The sequence below is a fragment of the Quercus lobata genome, chromosome 8 (assembly GCF_001633185.2).
Source record: "Quercus lobata isolate SW786 chromosome 8, ValleyOak3.0 Primary Assembly, whole genome shotgun sequence".
Classification (NCBI taxonomy): Eukaryota; Viridiplantae; Streptophyta; class Magnoliopsida; order Fagales; family Fagaceae; genus Quercus; species Quercus lobata.
In genome coordinates, this window is record NC_044911.1 from 62,582,324 (window position 1) to 62,604,049 (window position 21,726).

The 21,726-nt window shown below is 38.5% G+C and overlaps 2 protein-coding genes across 2 annotated transcripts; both read left to right on the top strand.

Moving 5' to 3' along the window:
* The first annotated feature begins 1,561 nt into the window (after positions 1-1,561).
* LOC115955092 (sedoheptulose-1,7-bisphosphatase, chloroplastic) lies at positions 1,562-17,037 on the top strand. Its single transcript, XM_031073143.1, has 8 exons — positions 1,562-1,914; positions 2,093-2,212; positions 2,305-2,490; positions 15,360-15,441; positions 15,541-15,762; positions 16,173-16,273; positions 16,376-16,447; positions 16,585-17,037. The coding sequence occupies exons 1-8, from the start codon at positions 1,801-1,803 to the stop codon at positions 16,864-16,866; spliced, it is 1,179 nt and encodes a 392-aa protein (XP_030929003.1). The 5' UTR covers positions 1,562-1,800; the 3' UTR covers positions 16,867-17,037.
* A 2,056-nt stretch (positions 17,038-19,093) lies between these two features.
* LOC115957204 lies at positions 19,094-20,269 on the top strand. Its single transcript, XM_031075409.1, has 2 exons — positions 19,094-19,129; positions 19,553-20,269. Exons 1-2 carry the CDS (start codon positions 19,094-19,096, stop codon positions 20,267-20,269), a joined length of 753 nt encoding a protein of 250 aa, XP_030931269.1.
* Positions 20,270-21,726: the final 1,457 nt, after the last annotated feature.

Consider the following 21,726-nt stretch of genomic DNA (forward strand, 5'->3'; position numbering starts at 1 on the left):
ACATTGATGGTGCTAAATAGCTATATTGCTATTTTTAGCACCATCAAATACCAAAATGTGCTATACAATGGTGGAGCCAAAACTATATTTTTTGGCTCCATAGCTACCGTGCACAGCTACTCTTGGCTTGCACAGTAGCTATGCATAGTAGTTGAAAGGTAAAAAAATAATAATAATAATTTATTTGTGCGTTCACGCTGCTTTTGATTATTTTACTCATTTTTATTCTTTCTTTTATTTTTATTTCTCTGCTACTGCATTCACACGATTTGTGCCTTCACACTTCTTTTACTCATTTTTTTTCTTTTTCTTTTTTATATAGCGTTCACACAGCTATTGTTCTTTTATTCTTAGTAGATATATTATTTTATTGTGATGTTTATATTATTTTATTGTGTTGAAAATTAAAATAGATCCACTGATGTTGGATATTTTGTAAAATAAGTAGGTAAAATAGATAAAATAACTTTTTGTGGTGCCAAATAGTTAAAAAAATAAATTCACTAATGTGGATGCTCTTAGGTAGCAACAAATAACATAGAGAGAATAAAAAACAAGAAAACTACAAATATTTGTCTGTTCATCAAAAAGAGAAGAAGAAAAAGTAGCAACATATAAAACTATTATTAATCATTTTTGAACAAGTCATATGATTCATTAAATGGGTTGAATCATATGACTAAAAGGCAGAGGCAAACCTAGGAATCGAACCACTGGAGAGTCATCTGCAGTTCACACTTGGGCAAAGACGACTGACTTTGGAAGCGGAACACGAACCGATTTCCACTATTCTAGGTTCTTATTGAGCGTAGCGAAATCAAGGTTTATGATAAAGTCAGCGAAGTTTCTCTGGTGTTCTACTTTTGCGTAGTCTCGGCCCACAGGTGGAAGGCTCCGCACCTGAGCCTCGTTAGACTCAGCGGAAGTTTAAGGTGTAAGTAAAGAGAATAGAAGAGAACCAAAACTTTTTTTTTTTTTTTTTTTTTTTTGAGAATCACAAACCAGAACTTACTTTTGCTACTATAATATAGCATTTGAAATATCTCGTACAGTAGTGTTTTTAATATTTGGTGTTTTAAATACTAAATATTTACCATTTAGAACACTTAATGCTAATACTCTAATACTGGACTGATTGAGATTTTTTATTTTTTATTTTAAAATTTTGTTTTTGTTTTTGAGTTGGGTAGTTGCTAATTGGGTTAAGCTAATTAAAAGAGAGGGAATCTAATTTTTAAGAAGAGTGAGGCACACTTCTAGAAATAAAAAATATATAATCATTATTTTTTTTATTTTTTTATTTTTTCCACTGGGCTAGGGGGCGGGGGGGCGGCCGCCCCCCCCGTGAGCCATCCCTGCTAAAAGGCAAAAGCACACCTGTATAATTAAAAAAAAAAAAAAAAAACATATAAATAGTTATATCCGCAAATAAAAAACTAAAAATGGCAATACGTATGCAGGACTGAATACATGGCACATGGTTACAAAAAAGTGGGCTCACTACCATATCTCTTTTAAAGGAGAGCTGAGCCACATAAATCTGAGCGATGCTAGTTAACCTTACCCCCATACCACCATATCAGCTATCTATTCAGCATCTGCCACGTGGCGGAACGCAGTTAACAGCTTATCTCCTATCTCAAACTGTCACACACCATTCCCAGTTTCCATGCCCAAAGACAATGCAATAGCAGACTGAAAAATATACTACAAGCAAGTGGCACTCAAGCAAGCACAGTTCTTTCACGTACTAACTTTGTTATAGTTTGAAACACATTTGCACTTTCTAGTTTTATAGGCATGGAGACTGGCATAGCATGTTACACGCGTGGGGCATTCTTGCCTAGCGCTACTTCTCAGCATTCAACTGGTCTAGTATCTCCACCATCCATTTCTCCATCTTTCAGCTCAAGGGTATGGAAAATTTGAGTTCTAATACTACATATATGCATGAATTCATGTAAGCCATTCTATGTTATACTTTGTTTTGAATGAGATATAGTTGCACGTTTAAATTGACAGTCATATAGTACTATTTTAGTGAACATATATTGTAGCAAATCTGTAGAAGGGTGTGTGATATGCATGACAGAGTTTGAAATCAAGCTCACTATTTGGGGAATCATTGAGAGTGGTACCAAAATCATCTCTAAAAGTTTTGAAGGCAGAGAACTCTTCACTTGTAACAAGATGTGAGATTGGTGACAGCTTGGTGAGTACATGGAAACTAGTTAAAATCTTGTTATGGAGAAGGGAGCTTAGGGAGCATAGATAAATATGATTTGAATGATTTTGTGCTTGTAGGAAGAGTTCCTTAAAAAGGCAACCCCAGATAAGGGACTAATCAGGTTGATGACGTGTATGGGAGAGGCAATAAGGACCATTTCTTTCAAAGTGAAGACAGCTTCTTGTGGAGGAACAGCATGTGTGAATTCCTTTGGAGATGAGCAGCTTGCTGTGGATATGGTTGCAGACAAGCTTCTTTTTGAGGTTAGACTTAATCTCCCCAATTAATGTTTTGTAACTTGTCCTTTTATGTTACTTTTTTTTGACTGAAGAAGGTAGATCCTTTTATGTTACTTTAATCCTGTTTGGTTTGTGTCAATAAAAACTTTTATGAGGAATGGTAGCTTGAAGGTGTCAAAATTGGTATTTAATATAGAAAAACTATGTTTCTCAAAAAGGATTAAATCCTGTAAGAACGTAGTGTAAAACTCATGTTTTATCCCTTCAATCTTAATATGCCACATTATCTTATCACATATTTAAGAATAAGCATAACCACTCTTGTGGGGGCCAACTGTCTAGAAGGTAATATTAAAACTATATGAATTGGGCCTATAGCCCAATCCAAGGATATCAACCAATCCGAGGATGGTTAAATAAGATTATAATGGGAACGGTATAAGAAGAAGAAATAAAGATTGTATATGATAGTCCAAAATACGTCCGAGGAGATAATTCATTCAGAAACAGGGATCCGAGATTGGTAAGAATGTCTTATCATCCCAGGCATCCTTCAAGGTTACATCACAACTAAGAGTTGGGCATTGGATAAGGGATGAGCAAAGGGTGGCAACAAATATCTTCAAAAGCTGCTACCTCCACATTAAGACTGTGTTTGGTTTGTGTAAAAGCATTTTCAAAAAGGAAAATGTTTTCATGTGTTTGGTTGCATTTCAAAAAATTTTCCAAAAAATATTTTCTGGTGTTTGGAAAAGAAGAAGGAAAGACAAACCTAGAAAAACACGGACAAAACCTAGAAAAAAAAAATCATCAACGATTGACGCTCGACTAGCTAGTTCGACGAGGGGCGAGATCGCGATCGACGCTCGACTGGGTTCGACGGCACGGTGCTTCGCGAGATCGTGAGCGACGCTGATCTCGCGAAGTGTCGATTGCGAGATCGCGAAGCACCACGCCGATCGCAATCTCGCGAAGCGTCGATCGCAATCGGCGTGGTGCTTTGCGAGATCGCGATCTCGCGAAGCACCGCGCCGATTGAAGCTTCGCGAGATTGCGATCGACGCGGTGCTTTGCGAGATCGCGATCTCGGATCGCGATCGTCGGCGCGGACTGGAGATCGACTGGTGCATGCGATTGGCGCGAACTGGAGCTCGGGGTTTGCCGGCGATCGTCGGACTAGACTGGAGCTCGCCTTCCTCTCGCGCGCTCGCTCTTTCTCTCTCTCTCTGGAATTCATTTAAAGTGAAAATAGGAACGGAAATTCATTTCTGTAGTCAAAGCCTTTTTTTTTTCGGTCAACAGAAATCCATTTCCGGAAAATTCTATTTTCCAGACCAACCAAATACCCGCATTTCTGGAAGTGATTTTCATCCAAAACAAACACACCCTAAATGCCTCTCAACCAACTCTCTGGTCGCATTAATGTAGAGGTGATACCTGAATAGTGATCAAGCAGCCTTACAGCTACTAATTGATGATTCTGGGAGGTGTTGGATGGGACAAGAAGGAGTTCTTAGAATCCAACCTACATGTGTATGGTAGGGATGATATCAACATTGTAGTATATAGCATAGGAAGGTGGCCTAAAGGAAGGGATCAGAAAAAATCAAGAAATCCTGATAAAAAAATATTGTGAACCCTTGTAACTGTGTTCTTCAACAAGATATTATAATATAAGCTCCTCAGGTCGTGCTAATGACAGATTTTCTTATTTTACTTGTGTTCGACAACCTTAATTCAACAACTTTTATTGTCTATCTTTTGAAGCAGAACTAGTTCTTTCACCCACGCTCTATAAATTCATTGTTTGGCCTTGTTGGGCTTAAACCCAATCCTACACTGGGTCCAATCCAAATTCAGCCCTTACAATTGGCGTTGTCTGTGGGGAAAGCTTGATCTGTTCTAAAAGAGATTCGAGTACAACGTTCACGATGGAAGAAGTAGGCCCACACTAGGCAGTGACAGGACCACACCAGGTGGATGCTAATCTACACCAAGCGGAGTCAAGGGGTTCTCAACATAGCAATCCACGTAGGAGCCTCGAACGGAGAGGAGATCGTGAGGGAAGTGTGCACACAGCTCGTACTAGTAAAAGCCAGTCTCGAGAAAAAAGCCGTGTTTCCCATGCAAAGGATGATAGGGACATGCAACGTGAAATCGATGAATTGAAGAAGGAATTGTGCCACGCACGGCGAAGACATTCGTCACCTAACTCCGAGCTGTCCTTTGAGGAGACAGATGATGCTAGTTATAGACGGAGATCCAGAACTCTGCCTAGTGAGACTTTCTCCTACGACGAGGAGTATCACCATAAATGTAGATATAAGAGCCCGCCTCGCAGAGGCCTAGAGAACGATGCCATGAACAAGGTGTTGAGTCCGGTTTCTAAGTCACCATTCACGCGAAATATAGAAGGTGCGAGTCTTCCTCGGCAATTCCACCAGCCTATGTTCACCATTTATAATGGTCGAACAGATCCAGTGGAACATGTCAGTCATTTCAATCAAAGGATGACCGTTCATTCTAAGGATGAGGCTTTGATGTGTAAGGTTTTTCCGTCTAGTTTGGGCCCAATGGCGATGAGGTGGTTCAATGGTTTGAGGGCGAATTCTATTGATTCCTTTAAGAAACTCACCTGGGCCTTTAGTGCTCGCTTCATTATTTGTAGCAGGGTTCCTCGGCTTTCAGGATCCTTGCTATCCCTATCCATGCGGGAGGGGGAAACTCTGAAGGCCAAATCCGATAGATAATGGGAGATGTTTAACGAAATAGACGAAGACTATGACGATGTGGCCATTAGTACTTTCAAGGCTAGCCTTCCAGCCGAGCATGACCTGAGGAAGTCTTTGACTGGAAAACCTATTACTAGTGTGCGCCAACTTATGGATCGGTTTGACAAGTACAGAAGGGTAGAGGAAGACCAAATACAGGGGAAAGGAAAGGCTAAGATGATCCCTCAAGAGATGAGGGATTTCAGGTTGGACCGGTATAACAATAACCGACCTCGAAAAGATTTCGTTGGGCAGTCAGGATCTGCCAACACCCAGACGGTTAATGCCATATTCCGAGAACCAGTACAACAGGTCCTGGAGAAGATAAAAAACTAGCCGTTCTTTAAATGGCCGAACAAGATGGCAGGAGATCCTATAAGACGCAATCAAAACCTTTACTGCCAATATCATCAGGATCATGGACACACTACCGAGGATTGTAGAAACTTGTGGGACCATTTGGACCAATTAGTCCGGAAAGGGAAGTTGAAGCGACTCTTGCATCATTCCAGTGGTCGGGGAAGCCAAACGAGTTCGGAGCTTCGGGGATATGCTTCTTCAAGACTCCCTCTTGGCACAATAGACGTCATTTTTGCTGCCTCGGGGAGGACTGGATCTTGTTCTTCCAGAGTAATGTCAGTATCTTGTTATCCAGCTAGGGAATCCAACTCAATGCCTAAGAAGGTTAAGATGGGCATCCCACTGGTGTTAGGATTTTTAGACGAGGACAAACTTGAAACCATACAGCCCCATGACGATGCTTTGGTGGTTACGCTTAGAATTGGTGGGTACGATGTGAAAAGGGTGATGATTGACCAAGACAGCGGAGCTGAGATAATGTACCTTGATTTATATAAGGGGCTCAATTTGAAACCTGAAAACTTGATAGCTTACAGTTCTCCTCTGGTGAGTTTTGAGGGTAAAATGGTCGTTCTGAAAGGTCAAATTAGATTACCTGTGCAGATCGGCCCGGATGTAGTGGAGGTGGACTTCATTATCGTGGATACTTTCTCGCCCTACACGGCCATTATGGGATGACCCTGGCTTCATACCCTGGGGGCCGTCTCCTCTACTCTTCACCAGAAGATGAAGTACCCATCCAGAGGTCAGGTTTTGGAAATAGTAGGAAATCAATCTACGGCCAGACAATGCCTGGTAGCGGTCATCCAACATCAGCCCGAGGCTGAAATCTTGGCCACCGCTGATAATGGCTTATAGCAATCAAAAATTCCGGCGTTGCCCATTAATGGACCAGTCGATGAGACGAAATGTGAAGATCTTGAAAGGGTAATTATTGGCGATGATCCGGAGAAATTCTTTCAGGTTGGAGCTCAATTGCCTTTATAGGAGAGGGAACAATTGGTCGAATTCCTTAGAAAAAATGTTGATATGTTCGCATGGAGCACGTATGAAGCCCCGGGTATAGATCTAAGTTTCATTTGTCACCACCTGAATGTTAACCCTTCCATCACCCCGAAGAGACAGCCACCTCGATGTCCCTCAAAAGAGCATGCTGAGGCTGTCAAGAATGAAGTAACCAAGCTCAAACAGGCAGGGGCTATGAAGGAAGTTTTCTATCCTCAACGGTTAACTAACACGGTGGTGGTGAAAAAGATAACTGGGAAATAGTGTGTGTGTGTGGATTTCATTGACCTAAATAAGGCCTGTCCTAAAGATCCTTTCCCTATACCTCGGATAGATCAGTTGGTGGATGCGACGGTAGGACATCCTCGGATGAGTTTTTTGGACGCCTTTCAAGGATATCACCAAATACCATTGGCGTTGGACGATCAGGAAAGGACAGCTTTTGTCACTCCCATTGGAAACTATCACTACAAAGTGATGCCCTTTGGTTTGAAAAATGCAGGGTCTGCTTATCAGCGGATGATGACTAAAATGTCCGAACCATAATTAGGCAGGAGCATCGAAGTCTATATTGATGATACGGTTGTAAAAAGCAAGGTGGTGTCTGAGCACGTGATAGATCTTGCGAAAATTTTTGGAATTCTGAGAAAACACCAGTTACGCCTGAATGCTTCTAAGTGTTCGTTTGGGGTAGGCTCAGGAAAGTTCTTGGGCTACATGGTGACTCATAGGATAATTAAGGTAAACCCAGATTAGATTAAGGCCATTAATGGCTTGCAAGCATCTCGGAATCTCAAGGAAGTCCAAAAGTTGACCAAGATGACTGCTACTTTGAACCGATTTATCTCTAGGTCAGCAGATAGGTGCAGACCCTTTTTCCTTTTGCTGCATAAATGGAAAGGATTTGAATGGACCGAGGAGTGTGCTGTAGCATTTCAACAGCTTAAAGAGTACCTATCTCGGCCACCCATCATGTCCAGTCCTAAGATGGACGAGGTTATGTTTGCTTACCTGGTAGTAGCCTTTCATGCGGTAAACTTTGTTTTGATACAAGTAAACAGTGACATCCAAAGACCAGTCTATTACGTAAGTAAGTCACTTCACGAAGCCGAGGTTCGATATTTATCACTGGAGAAGGCCATCTTGGCAATAGTGCATGCTACACGAAAACTTCCCCACTATTTTCAAGCGCACACCGTGGTTGTTCTAATTCAATTACCGCTCAAGTCAATACTTCGGAGCGCAGATTATACCTAGAGGATTGCAAAATGGGGCACAATTCTAGGGGCTTTTGACATCAAGTATATGCCTCGTACCTTTGTAAAAGGCTAGGTCCTCGCCGATCTAGTAGCCGAGTTTGTTGAATTTCCTGAGGAAATAGATGTGAAGCAGCATGGCATGGATGAAAAATCAGTTGGCTTAATCTCCACACAATATCCCTCACCCTGGAAAGTATATGTGGATGGAGCAGCAAACCAACGGGGATTAGGAGTGGGGCTAGTTCTGGTATCCCTTGAAAAGATCACCATTGAAAAGTCCTTGAGGTTGGGATTCTCGGTTACAAACAACGAAGCAGAATATGAAGCTTTGTTGATGGGAATGGCGATGGTCCAGAAAATTGGTGGAAAGACAGTGGAAATGTTCTCAGATTCAAGACTGGTCGTAGGTCAGGTAAATGGGGAATTAGAAGCTTGAGATACAAGAATGCAGGAATATTTGGGCCAAGTTAGGCGTATGCAAACAAAATTTGAATTCTTTGACTTATCGCATATTCCCAGAAGTGGAAATACCCATGCAAACTCTTTGGCTACCCTTGCCACTTCCTCGGCATAGGACTTGCCCCGAGTGATACTTGTCGAAGACTTATGCACCCCTACCCCAACAAAGAAAGACTTGGTCCAAGTCCATCAAATCAAGTTAGGGCCGAGCTGAATGGATCCTATACTGCTATTCCTTGAAAAGGATATATTGCCTGAAGAAAATCAGAAGTTGAGAAAATACGACGGAAAGCTCCTCGGTTTTGGTTGTCCGAGGATAAAAAGTTGTATAAACGTTCTTTTTCTGGACCATATCTGCTTTGTGTACATCCCGAGGTCTTAGAGTCACTCCTAGAAGAACTACATGAAGGAATTTGCGGAAGTCACATGGGAGGAAGATCCCTATCTCACCGGGCCATTACTTAAGGATACTAGTGGCTAGGCATGCAAAAAGAAGCACAAGAATATGTTAGAAAATGTGATCAGTTTCAGAGATTCGCACCAAACATTCACCAGCCTAGAGGAGTTCTTAATCCTCTTTCCAGCCCTTGGCCTTTTGCTCAATGGGGTTTGGATATTGTAGGTCATTTCCCTAAAGCATTAGGAAATAAAAAGTACCTGTTGGTCGGCACAAATTATTTTACCAAGTGGGCCAAAGCTAAACTTTTGGCTAATATCAGAGATGTGGATGTCAAAAGGTTTATCTGGAAGAATATCGTTACTCGATTCGGGGTTCCCCATACTCTCATCTCGAATAATAGCCTTCAATTTGATAGCAAAACCTTCAGGCAGTACTGTTCTAATATGGGGATAAAGAACAGATATTCCACTCTAGCCTATCTGCAAGGAAATGGGTAAGCTGAAGCTGTCAACAAGGTTATAGTGAATGGACTTAAAAAGAGGTTGGACGATGCAAAGAGAAAATGGGTGGAGGAATTACCACATATCCTTTGGACGTATCGAACGATGCCTCGATGGTCAACAGGAGAGACCCCTTTCTCAATGATCCCTCTGGAAACAGGTTTCCTGATGTTGAGAACAAATGCATTTACCCCGGGCAGCAATGATAGGTTGTTGGAAAAAAGTCTGGACTTGATCGAAAAGCAAAGAGAGAATGCAATGGTCCAATTGGCCTACTACCAACAAAAGCTCAAGCAAGGTTATGATACCAATATAAAGCTAAGACCGTTGGCCGTAGGAGATATGGTATTGAAGAAAGTTTTGGGAACCACCAAGAATCCAGCCTGGGGAAAATTGGGACCTAATTGGGAAGGGCCGTATCGAATCACTTCAGTGGCAGGGATAGGTGCGTACTATTTAAAGAACCTAGATGAAAAAACTATACTCCATCCTTGCAATGTAAACAACCTAAAGATGTATTATTATTAAAAATAGTTCTGTTCAGTTCTTCTTTAATTTGTTCCAATCATGTATCGTGTGTTTCCCCATCTATTGAAGTATTAAACAGAAGTTAAGTTATGTCAGATTCCTCGGACCACAGACTTAGTGAAAATTAATACATTTTGACATCTATTGAAGTATTAAATAGAAGCTAAGTTATGTCAGGTTCCTCGGACCATAGACTTAGTGGAAATTAATACCCTTTGACATCTATTGAAGTATTAAACAAAAACTAAGTTATGTCAGGTTCCTTGGACCGTAGACTTAGTGGAAATTAATACCCTTTGACATCTATTGAAATATTAAACAGAAGTTAAGTTATGTCAAGTTCCTTGGACCACAGACTTAGTGGAAATTAATACCCTTTGACATCTATTGAAGTATTAAACAGAAGCTAAGTTATGTCAGGTTCTTCGGACCACAGACTTAGTGAAAATTAATACCCTTTGACATCTATTGAAGTATTAAACAGAAACTAAATTATGTCAGGTTCCTTGGACCGCAGACTTAGTGGAAATTAATACCCTTTGACATTTATTGAAGTATTAAACAGAAACTAAGTTATATCAGGTTCCTCGGACCGCAGACTTAGTGGAAATTAATACCCTTTGACATCTATTGAAGTATTAAACAGAAACTAAGTTATGTCAGGTTCCTTGGACCACAAATTTAGTAGAAATTAATGCCCTTTAACATCTATTGAAGTATTAAACAGAAACTAAGTTATGTAAGGTTCCCTCGGACCACAAACTTAATGGAAATTAATACCCCTTGAACTGAGTTATGACAAAATTATAAGCCAAAGTAAAGTCCATGAGCATCACTTAAAGCATTTTAAGGTACCCTGGACTTGGCTGTTATTTAAACGTTTGGATATTTTCTCAGAGTTGGAAACTTATTAAAATTGATAGATTAAAAGTATGTCTTGATAGTACTGTGGATTTAATAGTCATAATCTACTCGGATTCTCAGTTAAAATATGTAAAACTGTGTTTTCCCTCGTGTCAGCAACTTCACTCCTTTATGGCATATTGTTGTGTACGAACAAAGAACAGTCAAAGTGAAAATAGCATAAATAAGAGATAAAATAATAATAACCCATTTAAATTTGGAAAGGTAAAGTGTACTTCTCATTAAAACCTGTCTTAAAGAAAGGGAATTTCATTACACCAATTGTAACTACCCTATAAAAATAAAGAGCTATGGTTTTAATTTTATCTAAAGCTTGTTCTTAGAGGCCTTGTCAGCTGCTTCAAGAGGAATCACTTTCTCTTTTTCCTTGGGGACTTCTCCAGCAGGTATGGTAGTTGAAGCTAAAGCCTACTCAAAACTTTAGGAAGCTGCCCTATCCTATGGGACCTCTGCGCCTTGTTCAAGGATGTATCTTTTGAAACTTCTGGTTCTTTTGACCACTCCTACTGATTGGGAGGAAGAGGATCCTGAGGCTGAGCTTCCTTGGCAGAGACAGCAACTATAGAGGTCGCCTTACCTTGAGTCGAAGTAAGATCCGAGGTTCGTATGGCTGGAGGGAAGTAAATGTTTTCTGGCTTTCTCAGCTCAGAGAAAGCCTCAAGCCCGGCTCGGTTGAGAGTTTCCTTCCAAGTCTGAGTACAGTAGGCTCGACAGACAGCAGGGACCTCTGCCCTGATGGTATCCTCAATCTCGGCTACGCCGACATCGTAACCATGCTGTTCAGCCTCTTCCCTAGCCTGCTCGGCCTCTATCTTTGCCTTCTCTGCCTCAGCTTTTAATTTTTCAGCCTAATCTTTGAGCTTTTGGGCTTCTTCCAATTTCTTCTTAAGGGCTGCTATTTGCTCCTTGGAAGAAGTAAGCTGGTCATTGGCCTCACGAAGGCGCTGCCTCTAATCCTCGACCTACCTCTCAGCGCTCTCCAAAACTGAGTCAGCACTCCTTTAGGCATGTTCTTCCTCGGCTAGCTTTTCCTCAACTCTGCATTGCTTTGATTAGCAAAGTTGAACGACTGCACCGCCGCTACACGCCTTTTTCTCTCGTCGTCCAGTTGCTGGTAGCAGGAGTTAGTTATCTCCTCAAGCCTAAAAGTGGCTTGGACAGCCTAAAAGAAAAGGGCTAGTAATATAACAAATAACACACAAAAAAAGGGAGGGAAAAAGAAAAATGATAGCATCATACCATGCCCAAATATCTTTTGACGTTGAGGAAAACCTTGTTCTTCCTAAAATTCCGCAGCTCGGCCATATCCTTAGGAAGTAACAGAGCCCCCTCCACGGCCGAGGCGACGTGGCATCCAATACCCCCGTTGAAATCCCTAAGTGATGCATCATCTCTCAAGGGTTCACCACCGAGCATGAGTGCAGGAGGCCAAGCCTAAGGCTCTAGAGGCTGATTACCTCCCTTTTCCACTCCTCACTGTGATGCCTGACTAACCTTTTGCTATTTCGCAGCTCGCTGGGCCTCAACTTCGTGAGTAGGACGAGACCTTCGGGTCTCCACCACGTCTTTGCCTCTTTGCTCTCCTTTTCTCTTTGGATCAACAGGCTCAAGTCTGGAAGGCAGAGATGGCTGAGGATAAGGAAGAAGAGATTTTGGAGGAGAAGGAGGAAGTTTGGGCTGGGTGGATTTCCCCGGTGCATCTTTTCCAGGTTAATCTTCTATTAATTCCATCAAACTCTTCTGGGGTTTCCTCTAGATGCCCATTTCGTCTGATATACTCTCGGGAGATGAAGGCTGGTTGAACACTTCAAATTCGTCCGAGGAGTCTGATAAGTCTACAACCCCCTTTGAATTTTTTTCTTCTTCTTCTTTTTCTTCTTCCTCTTCCTTAAGAATGAGTTAGGATGAGGGTGCCCCTATTGAAGGGGTGGCCACAAAGAGTGGTTGAATACGGTGAGTACCTTCAAGAATGGGAATACCCTCTAGAACAACGAATCCTGCGTAGGCAACACTAATACGGTGGAGCTGAGGATCGCGGACTTTTATCACGTACTTAGGGGCTTGAAATGCAAGAGAAATTGGTGTGTACCCAAGGATTAAGTGTGCCGCTCGCAATTGACCGTCGGCTTCGTTTACATACACCTCGGCCCGTAAAATCCTATCTAAGCTCTCTTTGTTGACTAAACTAAGCTGGGGTTTAGTAGAACTCTTATCTGCAAAATCATTAAAATGGAAGAAAATTTTGTCAGAAGTAGGGATATTAGGAAGTAAAAAAAAAATATATATATATATATATATATACAAACCAAGACACACAAATCTACGGCTATACCCCCACCTGGTTTTCCCTCCTTAGTCGGACAGGGTAGGCAATCATGCCATTCCCCAGAAAAGATTAAGAAGTCCTCATTTAAGTTTTTGTTTGATGTAGGGAGGCACTGGATTAACCTTACTACGGGATACCTCGACTTAAGCTAATATCCCTGTCCCGTCAAATGGGGCAAGTTTTATACCCAATTCACATCATGGTGGGTCAAATTTAGGTTCATTCTCTCGTTTAGAGCTTCTATTCTCCCCAATACTCTAAACATATTTGGAGCGCACTAAGTGGGAGATAGTCTAAAGAACCTAAGATAGTTCCTAGTGATAGTGCCCATAGGAATGGTCATCCCTCCCTCTATAAAGGCGATCTTGGGGATGACCACCTCTCCTGTTTTCCTAACATCTACCCATTCCCCCTGGACAGTATATCTCATGCCCACTGTTGGTGGGATTCTATATTTAACCCTAAAATTTTCCATACCCTCCTCGGACTCAACTAAACGTTTGAACTTACCCATTTTCCTAAGAAGTTTTGAAGAAAAATTAACAAGTTTTGAAACGAAAACTAAGAGGGTTCAAGGAAACTTACAGGTTTGAAAAGAAGGTCCTCAGACAAATTTTTAGTATTTGTAGACACACAGGGAGGTGAGAGAGAATGACAAGTTCAGTGTATGAGCTCTAGGACTGTGTGATTGTTGAAAGTAGGAAAATGAATTGATTTGAAAAGCTATTCATAGTGGCGCAGAAGTTACGAGCGGGAAAATTCCCGCTTGTAAACCCAAGAAAATCCTCCACCGTTGGATTTACATCCTGCCTTTAAACGTGGGGGATAAGGGAGTTGCCAAAATTTAATGATAGCACGCTCTGGATGCCGAAGCGTTAGGAGCGTGCCTTGAGCAGGTAAAAAGGCATTTGAGAGCTCGGAAGGGCATGACCATAAACGAGATGGGTTGGGGACATCAAAATCCTCCTTTCCTCTCGAGGAGCCGGAAAGCAAGATTTTGAGGGGCTATTGTAGGGGCCAACTGTCTAGAAGGTAATATTAAAACTGTATGAATTGGGCCTATGGCCCAATCCGAGGATATCAACCAATCTGAGGATGGTTAAATAAGGTTATAATGGGAACGGTATAAGAAGAAGAAATAAAGATTGTATGTGATAGTCCAAAATACGTCCGAGGAGATAATTCATCTCGGAAACGGGGATCCGAGATCAATAAGAATCTCTTATCATCCCAAGCATCCTTCAAGGTTGCATCACAACTAAGAGTTGAGCATTGGATAAGGAATGAGCAAAGGGTGGCAACAAATATCTTCAAAAGCTGCTACCTCCACATTAAATGCCTCTCAACTAACTCTCTGGCCGCATTAATGTGGAGGTGATACATGAACAGTGATCAAGTAGCCTTACAACTACTAGTTGTTGATTCTGGGAGGTGTTGAATGGGACAAGAAGGAGTTCTTAGAATCCAACCTACACATGTATGGTAGGGATGATACCAAGATTGTAGTGTATAGCATGAGAAGGTGGCCTAAAGGAAGGGATCGGAAAAAATCAAGAAATCCTAATAAAAAAATATTGCGAACCCTTGTAACTATGTTCTTCAACAAGATATTATAATATAAGCTCCTCAGGCCGTGCCGAGAATAGATTTTCTTATTTTACTTGTGTTCAACAACCTTAATTCAGCAACTTTTATTGTCTATCTTTTGGAGTAGAACTAATTCTTTCACCCACGCTCTATAAATTCATTGTTTGGGCTTGTTGGGCTTAAATCAAATCCTACACTGGGTCCAATCCAAATTCAGCCCTTATAACTCTCAATCAATTCTAATACCTATATATAAATCTAACCAAATTGGGAGTTTATTGAGATGTTATTAGGAGTGGTAGGATATATTGAATTTTAAGTAAAATGTTGACGTGGTAATCTCTTATTGGATAATGTAAAATATGGGTTTTACACCCTGTCCTTACTGAATTCGGACTCTTCTCAAAACTCAATTCCATCAAATGTAAATATGACATTTAAGGTGTTTATATGGTTATCTCTTATGTAGGGAATAAAATTATAGTTAAGATGTAGGCTTAGAGCCCTGTACATGCTTATTTGAATGAAGCTTTTATTTAAAGCAAAAAAATGTAACATCTTTAACCTTTCCAGCTACCTATTTGTTTATGAGCAACCCTACTGTGAACCCTATTTGATGCAATTAAACTGTGACATAATCTGAAAATTGCACAAGACATTACACATCATGGTCGACTAGAAGTCGTTTTCCCCCAAATTCACTTCTGATTCCTGAATTAAATCCGAATTTCTTGAGCATCTATAAAACTTACATATCTCACTTGTGATTTTTAGGCCTTGAATTACTCACACTTCTGCAAATATGCTTGTTCTGAAGAAGTTCCTGAACTCCAAGACATGGGAGGCCCAGTTGAAGGTCTGCGATTCTTAACACTAGTGTAAAATTCAAATATTGATATTAGCAATTAACAAGATATATGAAAATATAACTTATGAGGTTTTACAATTTGAACAGGAGGATTCAGTGTTGCTTTTGATCCACTAGATGGCTCCAGTATTGTGGACACAAATTTCACAGTAGGCACCATCTTTGGGGTGTGGCCTGGAGATAAGTTAACTGGGGTGACAGGAAGAGATCAAGTTGCTGCAGCCATGGGAATTTATGGTCCCCGGACTACATATGTTCTAGCTCTTAAAGATATCCCTGGCACCCATGAGTTCCTTCTGCTTGATGAAGGTTTTCTTTCAACAATATGATAAAATTCAAAGGCTTTAATGGAAGATGTCTTGCTCTTTTCTTATTCACTCATTTATGATGGCGGAGAAAAGTTCCTCCAATCCTTTAAAATGATTATCCACGTGCATTTTAATCGCATTACTCTAAGTCATCTTAGTATGTTACATGGCCATCAAATAGGTCATGTGATTAAAAGCACGCATGGATGATCATTTAAATTGTCACATAATGTGTTGGAGAAGATTTCTCCATAATTAATTTGGATGAAAACTTTTTCTATCTATAAACCATGTTCTTTTAAATGATTTTAAAGGGTTCTCTCCTTCTCAAGCAATGAAATGGTTTCCATTCAGATGAAAGTATCACCCCTTCCCTATTTCTCCCTCTCTTCACATAGTGCATTATGTCAGGAAAATGGCAACATGTCAAGGACACAACAGAAATTAATGAAGGAAAGCTATTCTCTCCTGGAAATTTGAGAGCCACTTTTGACAACCCTGACTACAAGAAGGTCTTATTAATTGCTTAACTTTACAATTATATTATGCATATATATTTTGGGAATCGTGTTATGGCAGAAGACTCAATAGCTTTTTGTTTTATCACCCAACAGCTGATCAACTATTATGTAAATGAGAAATACACATTGAGATACACTGGAGGAATGGTGCCGGATGTTAACCAGGTGTGCCCTTTGCTTTCATACATCCCGTTGCCATGTTTGAATGTTTTAAGTGACTCTCAATTCGAATTGCCTGCAGTGAGACATATGATAAATGTGTTCAAGCACTCTAAATTTCTCCATTATTTCTCCCTCTGCAGATTATTGTAAAAGAAAAAGGTATCTTCACTAATGTGACCTCCCCAACTACCAAAGCCAAGCTAAGACTATTATTTGAGGTAGCTCCTTTGGGACTCTTGATTGAGAAAGCTGGAGGTTACAGCAGTGATGGCAAACAGTCTATACTAGACAAGGTGATCAATAATTTAGATGAAAGAACTCAAGTTGCTTATGGATCCAAGAATGAGATTATCCGATTTGAGAAAACACTATATGGATCCTCCAGGCTTGAGGCTGGGGTGCCTGTTGGAGCTGCTGCCTAATTGAAATAATATATATTTTTTGTTTGGAACAAAATTATTGCTCATTTACTAAACATGTATTTTCTTCAAATTGTGCTTTTGAAGTAAAAATTAGGTTCAAAGACCAGTACTGTAAATAAAGCTTTGTTTGGATAACTTATTTTTTGAAAGCTTATGTTACTATTTAGCTTATTTTTGCTACTATTCATGGTCCCACTGCACTTTTTGGTACTATTCATGGGTCCCACTATACTATTTCAGTTAACTTTTACCTTTATTTACAGTATTTTCAACAAAAAATTTTCAGTTTCAACAAAATAAGTGGTTCCCTAACAGATCCTAAAGGCACGTTTGGTATAATGTAATGATTATTACATGCGAATAGGAATAAGTATTATAAGGAATACATAAATTGGAATGTAATAAGAATTACTATTCCTTAGTTTGGTGATCATTTAGAAATAAAATCCTGAATATGCATCCACAATTTAGTAGAATATAAAAAGAAAGTGTAATTAAATCATTTTTAAGTCAAATTTCCTAAAATACATTTCTTTTAGAGTGTTCAAAATAGAGCTAATAATTAACAAGAAGGAAAATTTATTTTCTTTCCTTTTAAAGATATGGCAACTATGGCTTTTTAGGAAAGTTTTTTAAAAAGTTATTACATAAGGTGAAAGGAATAGATATTCAGTACTTTTGATAAGGAATAGTTATTTCTCATTTTGAAGAATAGCTATTCATAAGGAATAATTATTCATTGTAATAAAAACATAACCAAATAACCTAATAGTTATGCCATAAGAATCAGTGGCGGAGCCACTTAATGACCCCCCCAAAATTTTTGAAAAAAAAATATATTTTTTTTAAATATCCTTAAAATTTTGTAAATTTTTAAATAACCTTATCATTTTGGCCCCTCATACTTAATAATATACATATATATTTAAGAAAGTCTAAAAATAAACTTCATTTTCATTTAAATAAAATACAATCTATAAATACATATGTCAACAAATTACAATAAGTAAATATTCATCATCTTTAAAATGAACACATAAGTATTTTAACAATTATCTCAACAAATAAAAGGGAAAAAATTGAGTTATGAAGTATTGTATTTTACTATTTTACATTTCACACACACACACAAAAATTTATATATGGCCCCCCCAAAAATAAATTCCTAACTCCGCCATTGATAGGAATATCTATTATATTACAGTATCTATTACAGTCTACCAAACATGCCATAAGTGTACTTCCTTGTAATCATCTTCAATGACAAATAGGTTTATCTATAACACACAAAGATAAACGTAAAATTTCTGTAATAAATATCTGTGAAAGGCATTGGTCCATACCAGCGCTGAGATAGCAATCTGTTTGGAATTTCAAAGTGAACTACTGTAATGCTAACATCAAGCAGCTGTTACGTTCCTTTACAGATGGCACTTCTTAGGATTTATTTGGGATCTGCTTATTTTGCCGAAACTAAAAACTTTTTATTGAAAGTACTGTAGATAAAGGTAAAAATTAGCTGAAATAGTACAGTGTGATCCATGAATAGTATCAAAAAGTGTAATAGGGCTTATGAATAATAGTAAAAATAAGCTAAATAATAAAATAAGTTAGCAAATTTCATCCATGCCAAACGCACACTTAGACTCTTTGATAGTTTCTAATTAAATGAACTGTTCAATTACAAGGAGCATCCAAATCTGGCCTAAGTTAATACAGAGTTGTCATGGATTTTATCTTCTTGTAACTGTCTCATATGATGTGCCTATTTATCAGGAATGTTTCTTTGAGTACTTGTCTAACACCATACAAAAATTTCAAAAAGATCTGTTTGGAACAAATAGAGATTATTTTTCACTGCATTTCCAAGACAAAATGGGTATTTGATAGTTTAAAAAAAAAAAAAAATAGAAAACAACCCATTATTCTTATTTAAATATCGTAATTCACTAAGAACATTAGCCTTGAAGTTATCCCCAAAAAGCTCCTACTTTTTGTCTTCTAGGAACATACAAAGCCGTACATTGCTTAATTGATTCCCTGAAAGCTTATTGTGTCATCTCCCTGCTGATGTCTTCTTATAAGCAACCATCTAGTGCATAGTGCAATATATGGATGGATTTATGAGTACCAACTGCCAACACTATTCTTGGATTGTTTGTGAGGGAGGGCACTCTATTGAATTACATTTAGATACAATCAACAACAGAACGAGACACAGATAAGCATGGTATGTAATCAAAAGTTGTGTTCATTTATTTTGGTAATTGAATGTTATACACACACACACACACATATATATATATATATATATATATATTTGTTTTTGTTTACAAGCATCGGAACTAAACACATATAAGTATGGTATGTAACCAAGTTTTCTACCTGGAGAGAATTGGGTTATGGCATTGAGCTACAAGGCTCTTGACGCTATATATTTGTAAGTTATGTAGGTATATTCTTGATCTATTTATTATAAAAATATAGCATTTCAAAATTTCTCAAAGTTTTTAGAGTGGTCATAGAATCATAAGTGTTTACCAGTACAAAGATGTTCATTGCATCTACCTCAGCAGAATTTAAAAATGAACTACCAAATAAAAAAGATTATCCAAACTGCTGGCAAGGAAATTGGTTCTGAGTTTAATCAACAAATTGTGAGTTTCAAATTTTCACTTTGCTGCAGGAATTGGAAATGGGAAATGGGAAATGGAGTGGATCAGTTGGTGGCATTTTAGGTGCACCCATTGACAAAGTGTGGACCATGGTTTCTCAAACTAAAAAGCTACCTGAATGGATGCAAATGGTTGAACAATGCACTGACTTAGTTGGGGAAGAAGGCATGCCAGGCTATGTTAGGCTGGTGTCTGGTTTCATGTTCCCTCAGCAGGATGGAGAAAGGTCATGGATCAAGGAGAGGCTGGTCTCCATAGACTCATCATCACACAGTTATGTTTATAGAATGGAAACAAGCAATATTGGCTTAGATGGGTCTCTAAATTCATTAAAACTTGTAGATTATGGTGATGATTCAACATTGGTTAACTGGTCTTTTGAGATAAACCCTATAGAAGGCGCATGCAAGGACAGCATTATTGATTATGTAGGATTTCTGTATAAATCTAGCATTAACAGAATTGAAGTGCTATTGAAGCAGCATTCAAACAAGGTTGAGAAGTGTGATTTGTGTGGCCATCTCACCTATGTAATGAATTCCACATGTATATGTGTATGTTGTGGAAAAATGTCAACTTCACAAATGTTTTGTCACCTGATGGAAACATTGGAATTACATCTTGTTATTTTGTATCTGGTTCTTCAACAAATGTCTAGGCAATTCAAACCTAATCAGTCGGAGGGAGTTCTAGAAGAGAAGAGAGGAATTCCAAATCAATATCAGTAAGTGACATTATATCCATTTTCACCAAACAAGAGAAATACAGCTGATATTGTTCTTAAAAAGGAAAAGAAAAAAGTGTTTTTTTTTTCTTCGAAACAAACGCACACACACAAAAGAAAAAAAAGTGTTAAACTAGGTTTGCTTACAAAAGTTTAAAATGTAACATACGCTAGCTTCAGGTACTATGCCACTAATTGAGGAGAAAGCCAGTCGATCTACTTGATGAAGATTGTCTAGAACTTCTATACTAATCCAACCATTATCATCCTCTTAATTTAAAATGTATCAATTTCACGGTTTAGATTAAATATTATAAATATAGATTGTTTTTATTTTGAAATAAACTGTGTAAAATCAGAAAATGCAAAACAGAAATGCAAGAACTTGCTTTGAGAGAAAAACAAATCTGTACTTGCTTATCAATTTGTTATAAGCAGTTAATCAATAATTAGCAACAAGCTCTGTATATATACACAGAAAACAGGGGCTAAACACAGTGCCCAAAAGTATTAACTAACTACTTAAAACAACAACCAATCAACTAATGACAGGTGGCACAAACTATAACTAACTGCTACAACTAATGCTTAAGTGAAACGGTGCGTTTTTCCTTTGCTTTCTTCCTTGCCGTTTTATATTTACAACCTTTATTCCCACCGTCGTTTTACTTATATTTTTGTTGCTGCTGTCGCTTAGACCATCTTCAACAAACTATTTTTCTCATTTTTAGATGTTTGGCCTATGCGAAGATATTTTCCTCATTTTCAGCTGAAATTCTTTTACGTTTGAAACAAAGTGACAATTTGTATCATTCATTCAAAATATTGGGGTTTTCCAATTGGTCAACAACATGTCAACATTGATGGTTTTGTACGAATTTGACTATTCATTATCTAATGGGCTTTTTCATTATAATTTTTTTTGAATTCAAGAACTGGGCTTTTAATTAGGGGATGATTTGTTTAATATTTAGTTAAAACATAATTTTCTGCTCCTACGTACTCTTTGTCTTGGCAACAACATTGATGGTTTCTACGAATTTGACAATTCATTAAGAAATGGGCTTTTAATTAGGGGCTGCTTTATTAAATATGTAGATAATACAGACTACAGAAATTGCTCAATTTTCATAATTTAATTCTTAACTGGGTCACAACTTAATTTGATATTGAGTGGTGAAAAAGTCATGACCTCATTTAGGATGATACATCTTTAAGCAAATGACAATAACTAGTATTAAGCATTAAGGGTCGGCAACGTGTGTACAAATGTACAATGCAAACTTACTTAAATTGGACATTAAATTGGACATTACATTTTAAGATAAGTAAAATCGTGATCTTAATGTGTAAACTTTTTAATAAAATATATATACAATCACTCATGATTTCATGCATTTAGTTGAAACTTAAAATCAAGCTTAGGGCTTTGAGTCAGATGATAGGTACATAAGGTTTTTT